This window comes from Giraffa tippelskirchi, chromosome 4 (genome assembly GCF_054371585.1).
Source record: "Giraffa tippelskirchi isolate mGirTip1 chromosome 4, T2T-mGirTip1v1.2.pri, whole genome shotgun sequence".
Lineage (NCBI taxonomy): Eukaryota > Metazoa > Chordata > Mammalia > Artiodactyla > Giraffidae > Giraffa > Giraffa tippelskirchi.
In genome coordinates this window covers 31,529,800-31,543,914 of record NC_137278.1, presented here as the reverse complement: position 1 = coordinate 31,543,914, position 14,115 = coordinate 31,529,800, and the positions used below count along the sequence as shown (strand labels likewise).

Genomic DNA, 14,115 nt, shown 5'->3' with positions numbered 1-14,115 from the left:
AAAGTCTCGGAAAAAGACTAGTTTTATTTGATTAGTCAAACCAGTCAGTCACAAATATTTATTATTTTAGAAATTAAAATTTACAAATAATATTAATTTTTTTGAGATGGAGTAGTGTTGTGGTTGTAGTTTTAAAATTAAGTATACTTAATACCATTATACAGTCTGGCTGACTTTAGGTAGTACTTCTTAAATTTTGTAAATAAAAGCTCCAAAGCCATTTGACCCTGAAAAGATCCTAGTACTCCTTTACTGCAAACAAGATAAATCTGTTTACACCTGATAGTTTCTGATGCCAATTCTCTAATTCATGTGAAAATGATCCTTGTTAGAATGGTCTTGAGACTAAATTCTGATATGGCCCCTTTCATCTTCAGTTTATTTTCCTAAGTGTAGTTATCTTATAAATATTGGGTCTCTCAGGGAGGAGTCTTCTTAACTAGATTTCTATTAAACAGAAGACTTCTAATCTGCTAATCTCTCACTGATCAAGTGCTTTGCATAAAGTGGGTGTAGTGCTCAAAAGAATTTATTTATAGCCTGCCAGATAGGCTTTGTATTGATTTTTTTTTTTTTTTTTCAAAACACTTCACAAAGAAAGACCATTAAATCACTTTAGCAGCCAGCCTTACACCCTGTGAAGTACTCCAACATCAGACCCTCACATCTCTCCAGGTGGCAGCCATGGCCACCGAAGCCTCTTCCAAACAGAGACTGATCCCAAACAGAAATTGTAGATTGCTTAGATGAACCAAGAGAGCTAATTTGTTTTCCTGAAGCGCCTAAATTCTTTTTTAAAGGAGAAATACAATGTGTGGCAAATCTTAAAATTTCATCACAAACATCACTAGCATTTGATGTAGTCAGATGGCTTTTTGTCTATTTGTAAAGTTTCTTTGTGAGAAAATTAAAAACTCACTATGGACAACTTGGAAGAAAAGTGAAAGGAAAAGGAAACCATTATCCATTGTCATGCTACCTAACATTTACACATTTTTGAGATTTTTTTCAGAGCCCAGTCCTAGACTTCACAGCCTCATCATCATGTCAGCTGCTCCACCCATACACTATTCCAGATATATCCTTATGGTTTCTTAGAATTAAAGATAATGGTATTTTCATGTGTGTTTGGCACACATGTGATGACTTCAAACCGTTACAAAATCATTATTGTCAAACCTAGCAACATATTATAATCTTGTGTGCAGCACTTAAAAAATATAGAGATTCTTGGCCTTGCCTCAGATCACTGAATCCAGAATCAATGGGTTTAGCAGGGTCTATTGATTTTCACTTAAAAAGCAAAAAGAAAACTTTCAATCTTTTGATTTACAGTTACGTTAGGAACCGCTGCCCTAAAAAACATTAGTAGGTTTTTGAGAGAGGGAAATATTAATAATCCATAGCCCTCCAGTTAGTCTAGGCAAGGTTGAGGTGAGGAGAGGGCTGCCCTGGGATGTAGTGAAGTCTAACTGATATCAGGCACATCTCTGTAAAATTCATTCTGCCAAGTTCATCCAGACAGGAAACTTCCAATCTCCTTTTAGGAGCCTCCAGAAGTGCATCCCAGCAGATTACAGTTTGCTGACTATGTTGACTTTCCTTGGTTTTATGGCTTTTGTTGTTCAGTCCCTCAGTCATGTTTGACTCTTTGCAACCCCATGGACTGCAGCACGCCATCCTTCCCTGTCCTTCACTATCTCCAGGAGTTTGCTCAAACTCTTTGAGTTGGTGATGCCATCCAACCATCTCATCCTCTCCCACCCTCTTCTTTTGCCTCCAGTCTTTCCCAGGATCAGGGTCTTTTCCAGTTTGCCCAGTTTTGCTCAGTGGGGTTTTGTTCCTTATCCTGTATTTTCCAGCTGTGTCTCCATCTCATTAAAGATGATGGAGCTCTGTAAGATTACCTAAACCTGAGAGAATACTGGAGTGGGTAGCCATTCCCTTCTCCAGAGGATCTTCCCAACCCAGGGATCAAACCGAGGTCTCCCGCATTGCAGGCAGATTCTTTACAGTCTGAGCCACCAGGGAAGTCTAAGAGAATACTAGGGTAACAGTGGAAGGGATCTTTTTCCATAAATATTCTAATTTTATAGACAAGAGAATAAAGGTATATAGGAAAATAAAGTAGCTCAAAGTTTACATGGCGAGTAAGTAACTGACCCTAGGATTCCTAACTTCCATTCTTATTCCACAAAGTGAATCCTCCAGTTGGTAGCCAAAGTAGGGTTTGTTTGTTTGTTTGCAATAAACTTCATTACGGAACAGTTTCAGATTTATAGAAAATTTCTGAAGCTAGTTCAAAGAGTTTCCATATAACCCATGTTCCTTTCCCTGTATTAGTAACATCTTGCTTTAGTATAGCATGTTTGCTGCAACATGTCAATGTATGATTATTAACTAAAGTCCATGCCGCCTGCAGTGCAGGAGACCTGGGTTCTCTCCCTGGGTCGGAAAGATTTCCTGGAGAAGGAAATGGCAACCCACTCCAGTATTCTTACCTGGGAAATCCCATGGACAGAGGAACTTGGCAGACTCCAGACCCTGAGGTAGCAAAAGAATCAAACATGACTTAGCGACCAAACAACGACAGCTTGCTTTATTCAGATTTTGTTAGTTTTTGCCTAATGTCTTTTTTCTTTTCTGGGGCTCCATCCAAGATACCACATTTCATTTAGTTGTCATCTCTCCTTAGGGTCCTCTGATCTGACGCTTTTTCTGACTTTTCTTATTGTTTTTTGTTTGTTTTATTGAAACATAGTTGATTTGCAATATTGTGTTAGTTTCAGGTATAGAGCAAAGTGGTTAAACTATATTTATATATGATATATAGGATTATTTTCCATTATACCTTATTACTGACTTTCCTTGTTTTTGATGACCTGGACAGTTTTGAGGAGTGCCCTTTAATTGGGACTTGTCTATTTTTCTCATGATTAGACTGGGATTGTGGGTTTTGGGGAGGAAGAGGTAAGTGCCACTTTCCTCACTTCACATCTTACTTGTATAGTATCAGCATCACTTATCTCTGTTGATGTTGACCTTGATCACTTCACTGAGGAAGCGTTTGTCAGGTTTCTCTGACATAAAGTTCCTCTTTTTTCCCCTTTCCACACTGTCCTCTTTGGAAGGAAGTCACTGTGGACAGGCCACACTTAAGGAACAGGGAGTTAGATTCCACCTCCTTAAGAGCAGAGTATGTACCTATGTTATTTGGAATTAATTCAATGTTTCCCTGTTTAAAATCCTGCAGTGGCTTCATGCCACGTGTGGAATGGGGTAGCAACTCCACCTCGTGATAAAAAGGCCGTTTGTGATCTGGGTTCTCCCACTTTGTCTCCCACCCTTGCTTCATGGCTAACTCCCCTCCATCAGTCCTGACTGAACACACCCACCTGGAGCGCTGTGGGCCTTCACCCTTCTCTCTCCCCAGGAAGCCTGAGCCACCAACCCCCAGACCTTCACCTGGCTTGCTTCCTCGGTTCACTGAGTCTTTTATAACTACCTAATTTAAAAACTCATCTCACACGCTAGCAAAATAATACCCAAAATTCTCCAAGCCAGGCTTCAGCAATACGTGAACCGTGAACTTTCAGATGTTCAGGCTGGTTTTAGAAAAGGCAGAGGAACCAGAGATCAAATTGCCAACATCCGTTGGATCATCAAAAGAGCAAGAGAGTTCCAGAAAAACATCTACTTCTGCTTTATTGACTATGCCAAAGCCTTTGACTGTGTGGATCACAATAAACTGTGGAAAATTCTGAAAGAGATGGGAATACCAGACCACCTGACCTGCCTCTTGAGACACCTGTATGCAGGTCAGGAAGCAACAGTTAGAACTGGACATGGAACAACAGACTGGTTCCAAATAGGAAAAGGAGTACATCAAGGCTGTATATTGTCACCCTGCTTATTTAACTTATATGCATAGTACATCATGAGAAATGCTGGGCTGGAAGAAACACAAGCTGGAATCAAGATTGCCAGGAGAAATATCAGTAACCTCAGATACGCAGATGACACCACCCTTCTGGCAGAAACGAAAAAGAACTAAAAAGCCTCTTGATGAAAGTGAAAGAAGAGAGTGAAAAAGTTGGCTTAAAGCTCAGCATTCAGAAAATGAAGATCATGGCATCTGGTCCCATCACTTCATGGGAAAAAGATGGGGAAACAGCAGAAACAGTGTCAGACTTTATTTTGGGGGGCTCCAAAATCACTGCTGATGGTGATTGCAGCCATGAAATTAAAAAGACGCTTACTCCTTGGAAGGAAAGTTATGACCAACCTAGATAGCATATTAAAAAGTGGAGACATTACTTTGCCAACAAAGGCCCATCTAGTCAAGGCTATGGTTTTTCCAGTGATCATGTATGGATGTGAGAGTTGGACTGTGAAGAAAGCTGAGCACCGAAGAACTGATGCTTTTGAACTGTGTTGTTGGAGAAGACTCTTGAGAGTCCCTTGGACTGCAAGGAGATCCAACCAGTCCATCCTAAAGGAGATCAGTCCTGGGTGTTCATTGGAAGGACCGATGTTGAAGCTGAAACTCCAATACTTTGGCCACCTCATGCGAAGAGTTGACTCATTGGAAAAGACCCTGATGCTGGGAAGGATTGGAGGCAGGAGGAGAAGGGGACGACAGAGGATGAGATGGCTGGATGGCATCACCGACTGGGTGGACATGAGTTTGGGTAAACTCCGGGAGTTGGTGATGGACAGGGAGGCCTGGCGTGCTGCGATTCATGAGGTCACAAAGAGTCGGACACGACTGAGCGACTGAACTGAACTGAATTTAAAAAGTCTTCTGTTTCAGTTTATTCTGTTTCATTACCCTGTATTTCTTCATCAGATTTATCACTACTGATGTCATACATATGTGTATATATTTCTTACCTTTCTTTCCCAGTATAGTGTAAGCTACATGAGGGTAGAAGCTGTATTCAGGCATCCCCAACCTACAAGCCGTGGACCAGTACCTCCTGTCCGATCAGCAGTGGCATTGTAGTGCACAGTAAATATAATGCACTGGAGTCATCCTGAAACCATCCCCCCGCCTCCCCGTTCCATGGAAAAATTGTCTTCCATGAATGGTTCCTGCTGCCAAAAAGGTTGGGGACCACTGCCTTATTCACTAATGCATCCCTGGTTTCTGGAACAGTATCTAATACATAGTAAATGCTCAGGAAATATTTGTTGAATAAATGAATGAACTATTTAATTTTTGAAAGAGACCATCTTTAGGTCTCTTCTGGCTAAAGTATTCACGTTTTTTTTAAACTAATTGTTCCGTCATTTTCTCTGGAGACATTTTAGGAAGAGATACCTGGCTTTATTTATTTATTTTTTTAAGGAATACTGTGGTGTCTAAGATGGTCAATAAATAAAATCCCTACGTTTCTCTATTATTTAATGACCTTGACTGGGTTTGATATTTGTCTTGAGTGAAATAAGCCATCATTCGACTCTCTCCACTGGGGGCTTTCCCTGTTGTTACATCCAGGTGAAGGAGCTAGGGTGCAGGCTGCTCCAGGTGGGACAGCGACTAAGGGTTTGAATCTTCTTCCACCTCTACTTCTTTTTTGTGTGTGTTTTTAAAATTTTTATTTAGTTAGTTGTTTTTGGCCATTCTGAGTCTTCGTTGCTGTGCGTAGGCTCACTCTAGTTGCAGAGATCAGGGGCTACTCTGCACTGTGGTGCACGGGCTTCGCATTGCAGTGGCTTCTCCTGTTTTGGAGCACAGGCTCTAGGCACTCAGGCTACAGTAGTTGTGGCGCACAGGCTTAGTTGCCCCATGGCATGTGGGATCTTCCCAGACCAGGGATCGAACCAATGTCCCCGGCATTTCAAGGCGGACTCTTAACCATTTGACCACCAGGGAAGCCCCCACCCCTACTTCTTTATGTTTGAGTAACAATGCTTCTTGGTGCCAAAGAATATTGCCTAGTTAGGAATCACTGTTTTTTTAAGTTAATTTTTGTTGGCATATATATAGTTGCTTTACAATGTTGTGTTAGTTTCTACTGTACAGCAAAATGAATCAGCCATACATATACATTTATCTCCTCCCTTTTGGACTTCATTCCTATTCAGATCACCACACTGCATTAAGTAGAGCTCCCTGTGCTATATGGTATGTTCTCATTAGGAATCACTGTTGATAATAATTCTTTATTCGTGCATTAACTTCCTCTATGAAAGATGCTTCAGCATTGCAGTCAGACACTCAAAACTAAAAAGGTTCTTTAGAAATGTCCAGTGAAATACTTTGGGGGTTTTTGTTTGCTTGTCATTATGTGAAACCAGTTCTTTTCAGAGTTCATTTCCTCATCCATAGTTTTCCTTGGTCCCACTCTGATAAGGAACCATTCATTTTAACTCCAGTCTTCAGGATTTGTAAATCTGTTATTCATAGCAGGTTTAGTCTCAGGCTTGCCATTTTTCCGAGGTTCAGCTCAGGATCTCACAAGACTATGCATAGACAATAAAGAGAACTTGCTCAATTGGCCACTGGTCCACTCTTCTTGTAGGAAGAAAGATCACTTTTTTCCCTTTTAAAAAAGAAAAGTATTTGGTAATTTGATTTTTAAAAAAGCCTCTGACTCAGATTTGCTATGCTATTTTGCCTGTGTTTATTTAGGAAGTTTCACATGAAAAGAATTACTGATTGCATCTTTAAGCACTAGATAGGAAACAAGGTTTCTGCTTCCTCTTATATCATGTTTATACATGGAGTGAAGCGTAACCATACCAGAGCCTTCATTAGAGCTTCTACTGTGGCTAATCAATAAAAGGGAAATGTCACCTAGTCATCCATTTTCATATTTTGTGTTGATTGACTTCCATATTCTTAAAGGAAGTAATAAGAATCAAAAACGTCAGTGGATTTGAAAATCAAAACTATAATGATTTCTCCAAAGATATTTAGATGGCCAGTAAGCTCGTGAAAGTATGCTGAACATATTACTCATTAGGAAAATAAAAATTGAATTCACAATGTGTGTGCATGCTCAGTAGCTAAGTTGTATACAACTCTTTGTGACCCAATGGACTACAGCCTGCCAGGCTCCTCTGTCCGTGGAATTTTCCAGGCAAGAATACTGGAGTGGGTTGCCATTTCCTTCTCCAGGGGATCTTCCAACCAGGGATCAAACCTGTGTCTCCTGCATTGGCAGGTGGATTCTTTACCACTGAACCACCTAGGAAGCCCGAATTCACAATGAGATACATTTTATACTCTCTAAGATGACTGTGTTCAAAAATATGGACAATAATAACTGTTGGCAAGAAAGTAGAAAAATGGACCTCTCGTATATTGCTGGTGAAAATGTAAATTATTTGTATATCATTAAAAGTGCAGCCATGTAGGAAACAGCCTTGGCAGTTCCTCAAAAGACAGTTACTATATAACCCTGCAGTTTCACTCTTATATACCCCCCAAAATGAAAGCATGTGGACAGAAACTTGTCCACAAATGTTCATAACAGCATTATTCAAAATAGCCCACCAAAATGGAAACAACCCAAATGCCCATCAGTTGTTGAATGGATGAGCAAAATACTGTCCATCCATATGGTGGAATATTATTCAACCATAAAAAGGAATGAAATACTGATATGTGCTACAACATGGATGAACCCTGAAATCATTTACTAAGTGAAAGAAGCTATACTTAAAAGATCACATATTGCATGATTCCATTTGTATGAACTGTCTAGAATAGGCAAACCCATAGATACAGAAAGTAGATTAGCAATTGTCACGAGATAGTGGAGAGGGATGTGGGGAGTGACTCTGGGTTTCTTGTGGGGGTGATAAAAATGTCCTGAAAGTAGATGCTGGTGATGGGCTCACAGTCTTATAAATATAGTTTCGAACCACTGAAATGTATACTTTAAAAGGGTAAATTTTAAAGCATGTAAATTATATCTCATTTTTAAACCCACAGTTTAGGTACTTCATGTTCCCTTGGATGGTTAAAACCAAAAAGACAATGACAGGTATTGGCAAGGATATGACAAAGTTGGAACCCTCCTTCACTGTTGCCAGAATTGTAAAATGGTTCAGCCACTTTGGGAAACAGTGTGACACTTTCTCCATACGTTAAATACAGAGTTACCATGTAACTTAGGAGTTCCACTCTTAGGTATTTAATCAAAAGAGATGAAAACACTTATCAACACAAAGATTTGTAAATGAGAGTCCAGAGCAGCTTGATTTATAATAACCAAAAGCTGAAAACAGTGGAATACTATTCAGCAGTAAAAAGGAAGGAACCCTGATTCATGGCGCAACATGGATGAACCTCAGAAACATATTAAGTGAAAGCCAGAAACCAAAGAGTACATGTTGTATCATTCCATGTATATGTATATAAAAAAGGCAAAACTGTAGACAGAAAGCAGATCAGTGTTTGCCTGCGGTTGGGGATGGGAGTGGTAGTTTACTACAAACTGGCATGAGGGAACTTTCCGTGGTGATGAAAAATGTTCTAAAATTGGACTGTGGTGCTTGGTTTGCATAACTTTAAATATACTAAGACTCATTGAATTATATACTTAAAATGGGTGGATTTTATGGTATGTAGATTATACCTCAAAAATCTGTTTAAAAAAAAAAATCAGTCCATCTGGGGCTCTGGATATATTTGAATCAAAAACCAAAAACCTTTCTTCCTCACTCTAGACCCGTCCTCCTACTGACTTGAGCTTTAACTTTGATGCCAACAAACAACAAAGACAGCTTATTGCAGAACTGGAAAATAAAAACAGGTAAGAATGCAGAGAGAGGTCAAGCCAATTTATAAGCCCAAGATTATCATGTGAGTATCTGATCCTCGTTTTTCCTTGCAGCCTAGATGGGTTTTGACCACAAAGGAAGATTCCCCCTCAGTTAAGATAGGCCAGCCGCAGTCTTGCCCTGGACACTAATTTATGCATGAACTCTGCATGCAGTTCATTCTGGCAGTCCGCAGCCCTGCTCACGTGCCCTCAGGGAAATTCTTTTCTCCACCCACCAGTGTGTTCCCCTCTCACCATTCCTTTCTCCACTCTACTCCAGGAGCCTTTGCTCTGTCTCGCCATCTCGTCCTGGCCCGTGATGCTGCGTGCGACTGTTTGGTCTCTCATAGAAAAGCCGTTCACAGGCTTGGAGCCCAAACAACACAGCATCACGCACTGAAAAGGCAGGAACCGGGATGAGGAGGTTGGACAGAAGATAACAGGCATCGTGGAGGAAGGGGCCACCATCAGCTCTCCGGGTAGGGATTGGGGGTTAGGAGAGGAAGCGAGACCGACAAAGACTTAAGGGAAATATGCACTAGACCTGCATTAGGAGGCTGCAAGGTTTCCCCAGAGAGGAACTGAGTATTCTAGTTGTCATTTTTCTTCTGTGGAGATTTTTCAAGTTCTTGAGAAGAAGATTTATACAACTTTTTCTACCACAAAGGGTTGTTTCATTGAGGAAATATCAAGTGTGGGTATTTTAAGATGGTGTCCATTTCATGTCTTGATTGTTCAGAAGCACTCGGAACAAGATAGATAGAGGCAGCACTAGTCGAATAAAAACTTCTAACAGGAAGGAGAGAGAAAGAGACCGCTGTGAAGCATCACGTAGCCATCTCTTTCATCCACCCTGTCTAGAGAGATCCTGCAGGAGATTCAGCGTCTCCGTCTGGAGCACGAGCAGGCGTCCCAGCCCACCCCGGAGAAGGCGCAGCAGAACCCCACGCTGCTGGCCGAGCTGCGGCTCCTGAGGTAAGTAAGAGTCCTGCACCGCCATCCCCACATTATAACCTGCTCCGAGAGGAGTTCGTATCTCAGGAAACCAAACTAGTGGGATAGGATCCATTCATTCGTACCTCTAGTCATGTTAAAACGAATAGCTGAAGCATTCCACTCATTCTGTTACTGCTTCAGATGTTTGAGCTCCTTAATTAATCATTCTGCGATCTCCTGCCTTCATTCCAGAACTAGGTAAACACCAGCCTCCAGCTCCACCGCAAGGGGAGCAGTGTTTATACTTCTGTGATCGCTTTAAGAAACCCAGTGTGCTGCACTCCATCTTCTTATCTTGAAATTAGTCTGACTTTAGAGACTCTTGGCAAGGAATAATGCTCTCCCTGTCCTTCGAGTATGTTCTCTAGCACTTCATAGATCAGGAGTCTGTGGTGGGAAATCCCCTGAGATGTGAAACCAAGTGGGAATCCCTTACACCATGGCTGTGGTACCTCCTAGTTCAGTTCACTTCAGTCCCTCAGTCGTGTCCAACTCTTTGAGACCCCATGGACTGCAGCACGCCAGGCTTCCCTGTCCATCACCAACTCCTGGAGCTTGCTCAAAGTCATGTCCATTGAGTCGGTGATGCCATCCAACCATCTCATCCTCTGTCGTCCCCTCCTCCTCCTGCCTTCAATCTTTCCCAGCAACAGGGAAAAGGGTACCTTCCACTTCAACATAAACTCAAGGAGCGAGAGACCAAGGAATTGGGATCAGGATCAGGGTAGAGAGCAGCTTCAGCTCCCACTTGGTGCTGTTTTCAGGGGAATGAGGGCATCTTCCAGAAGAGTATGACACAAGCATGATCCAAGCAACGTTGGGTGTGTATGTTAATCGCTCCATCGTGTCTGACTCTTTGCGACCCCATGGTCTGTCCATGGAATTCTGTAGGCAAGAGTACTGGAGTAGGTTGCCATTCCCTTCTCCTGGGGATCAACATTCGTAGGATCTTATTTCCTATCAGTCTTAGAAAGATGTGTGCACCTTCTTCCATAAGTGAAGCCATTATGGAAACTAAATGAGTGACTTGATTCTCACCAGACCTGTGGATTCCCAAACAGTGGATTCTTTCTGCATAGGTTGTAACCTTTGGCGTCCCACAGTCGATTTCTAATGTGCCATCACCTGGATTTCTACAGAGTTGAAAGTCCTTTCTTAGTTCTTCCTTTGATTTAGATCATTTAGCTTCCCAGCCATGATTTCTTCTCTTAGAGAATGGAGATGATTGTTTTTTCCTAACTATCCTTCTGTTTAGGTTTATGTCATTAATAGATAAGTCATCAAGAATTTAAGCTGTGCAGAAGAAAATCTTCAGAGATACAGAGATTCCCATTCACCAAAAAAGAAATTCAGTTGAGTTTCTGGATTTAGTTGGGCTGAGATCTGGGTGGCTCTGGGTCCGCTGTCACACATTTGGGAAATCAGCATAGTTGGTGTCATACCAGGAAGGACGGGAAAGCAGGAGCTGCTGACTCGGAGCACACCTCCGATAAAATATAGCTGGCTGTTTTCTTTCCCCACCTCAGCTCAGGCACAGGTGACTATCTTGTATCTAGAAAAGCAAAAAACTATCATACTTTAGTTTCACTGTTGCTGGGACTGGGATTGCTGAAAGGGCTTCTTTATGCTAGAGAGATGTGAAAAAATCTTAGACTTAGTAGAATAGACAAAGGGCAGAGTCCAGCGATGTGACATCAGGCAGTAAGCATCAGGCAGTAAGAAGCAGGAATTTAATCTAAGTCCAAGGAAGGTCTAAATTCTGAGAAATCAGAAAGTATTTAATCTCAAAAGCAACTTCTGTATCACTGAAAAAAGAGGGACAGTTTAATAAAGTGTGCTAAAGCAATTGCTCATGCATAAGGACACACATATTGGCTTTCTTCCTCACACTTATATACAAAAAATACTGGCAGATGGATGAAACATGGAGACAAAAATGTTAAAACTTCTAGAAGAAAACGTAGAAGAATTTCTTTAGAATTTTGGAATAGAAACTAATTTCTGAGAATTACTAGCCATGAAAGAAGTTGGTAAATTCATTTAGAGTAATATTACAAACTTTTGTTTATCACAAGACACGTATAGGGCAAGATTCATATGTAGGTTCTGACATCCTTCTGGTTTTGATCTATGTATATGAATACAGGAACTGCCAATACCCAGCTAGTATAATGAAACAAGATAGAGAATTTTATCCTTAGGGTTAGTGGTTATGAATCCTGACTGCCAAAATTGTCTTTTCCCCCTTTATTATTTTTAATGGTATGTTTGTTATTATAATATATGAGACAAATGAGTAAGATATGAAACATAATGCTAAAATGAACACCCAGAAACCCACACGCTACTTGAGAATTCACATATCGCGAAAGCCATGTCATCTGTGTAAGTGCCCCACCATGTCTCACTTCCTTCTGCCTTCCCCCAGAGCTAACCTCTACCAGAATTTGCTTTATCATTCCCTTGCTTTTTAAACAGTATTTTCAGATATGTGTGTATGCTCACACAATAGAGTGTCTAGTTTTGGTTTTTGTTTTTTGAGCTTTATTGAAATGAAATTATATGCAGTCTTCTGGGACATTTTTCCCACTTAATATTGTTCTTTAGGATCCTTCCATGTAGTTGCAAGAATTAATAGCTGTAGTTCATTCATTTTTGCCATCTTGTATTGTAATTATTTGATCCTGTATAGCACAGAGAAAGAGTACTGCATCCAGTCTTGGGGTTCAGGGAAGAAAGACTTTCTAGAAACTTGAATGAGTCAACTCCTTATTGAGTTTATACCTGCGCTGGAAATTTAGGGAGTATGAAGACAAGAAGACAATGATTCTATCTTAAAAATTTATAATCTTGTTTTGGAAACGAAACATAAAATAATTTTCTAATCAACTAAGTAATACTGTACAATGTTAATAATAAGTAGTGTGGCTATTAGAAGAAATTTAGAAGTGATTTGTCCCCCAAAGGTGGTGGAATTTAGGCTGAACCATGAAAGGTAAGAATAGTTTGAATGGAGCGTGGGACACAACATTTAAGATTAGATACAGAGTTGGGGTTCAGCAAGATTCCCCAATAAATATAACACATTTCATAGAGAGGACAGAATCTTGAAACTAAGAATTTGCTTTCAGCCATCCAGTGAATTAATCTTTAGAGTGCCAGTGATGGGAGATAAAATTAGTTGGATAATTGAGACCAGATTCTGAGAGCCTTAAGTGATAGGTCATTGGAAATCCTTCGAGAGCTTCAAATAATGATTTCATTAAGTTCACGATGTTAATTGAGTCCACACTGGATGCGTGATATTCTCTTAATCATTCAGTATATGCAAAGATGAGTAAGGCTCATCCCCTGACCTCAAAGATTTTGCGTCATGGTGTGAATGACAGCAGTACAAGGTAAAATAAATTAAGTGCCCCAGAGAAGCACCGGTTGCTATAGTGATTAAATGAGCAGGATCTGATACCCACTGAAATAATCAGGAATAGCTTCCTGAAAAGAGTGACGTTTAGGATGGACACTAAGGAGTAAATAGTATTTGGAAGAGAGCAGGGGAATACTGAGTCGTAAAGTGATGCCCTCTACTTAGGAAAAAGTGAACCATGGCTGGAGATCCAGACACAGAAGAGAAAGGGAAGTAAGGAACTGAGGATCGAATGTAGATAGAGTTTGTAGCAGCATTCTCTCTGATAGAAATATAATGTGAGCCATCTGTGTACTAAAATGTTTCTAACAACCATGTTGAAAAACTAAAAGGAAATAGGTGTCATTAAAACTTCTTTTATTTAACCTGCCTAATCTAAAATATTATCTTTTCAACTTTTAATCAACATTAAAAATTATTGTGATATTTTACTTTCATTCACACTAAGTTTTTAAATCCAGTGTGTAAGTTACACTTACAGTGCATCTCAATTCAGACTAGTGCTGAGTAGTCATGTGTGGCCATTGGCTACCACATTGGACAACAGGAGTCTAGACTATGCAGGGCAGAGTCAGTGATGCTAGAAATTCTACTGTTTAGATTATTACATGGGATGATGAAAGGAGTACAGCTTTCCTCTGAGTAGCATTGTAAAGGCCACAGAATGCTTTCATGTCCATCATCTTACTTGATCTTCAAGATACTGCTGTTGTTGGGACTTCCCTGGTGGTCCAGTGGTTAAGACCTTCTAATGCAGGGAGTGTGAGTACAATCCCTGGTTGGGGAGATAAGATCCCACATGCCTCGCCACCCAAAAATCAAAACATAGAACAGAAGCAATATTACAACAAATTCAATAAAAACTTTAAAAATGATCCACATCAAAAAAGCTTTTTAAAATATTACTGTTAGTAATTT

General features: G+C 40.4%; 1 protein-coding gene across 21 annotated transcripts in view; it reads left to right on the top strand.

The window, feature by feature from the left end:
- The window catches only part of DTNB (dystrobrevin beta), a 233,685-nt gene that overhangs the window by 181,476 nt on the left and 38,094 nt on the right, over window positions 1-14,115 (top strand). For 20 of the 21 annotated variants that reach the window (XR_014082711.1, XR_014082710.1, XM_081592758.1 and 17 more), the window contains 2 exons: window positions 8,683-8,768; window positions 9,639-9,752. Coding sequence is in view for 19 of the 21 variants with exons in the window: in XM_081592758.1 (XP_081448884.1) it covers window positions 8,683-8,768; window positions 9,639-9,752 (200 nt within the window). In the remaining 2 variants the exon portion in view is untranslated. Of the gene's footprint in view, window positions 1-6,412; window positions 6,416-8,682; window positions 8,769-9,638; window positions 9,753-14,115 lie in introns of all 21 variants that reach the window. The other variant, XM_081592747.1, reaches the window with a different exon arrangement.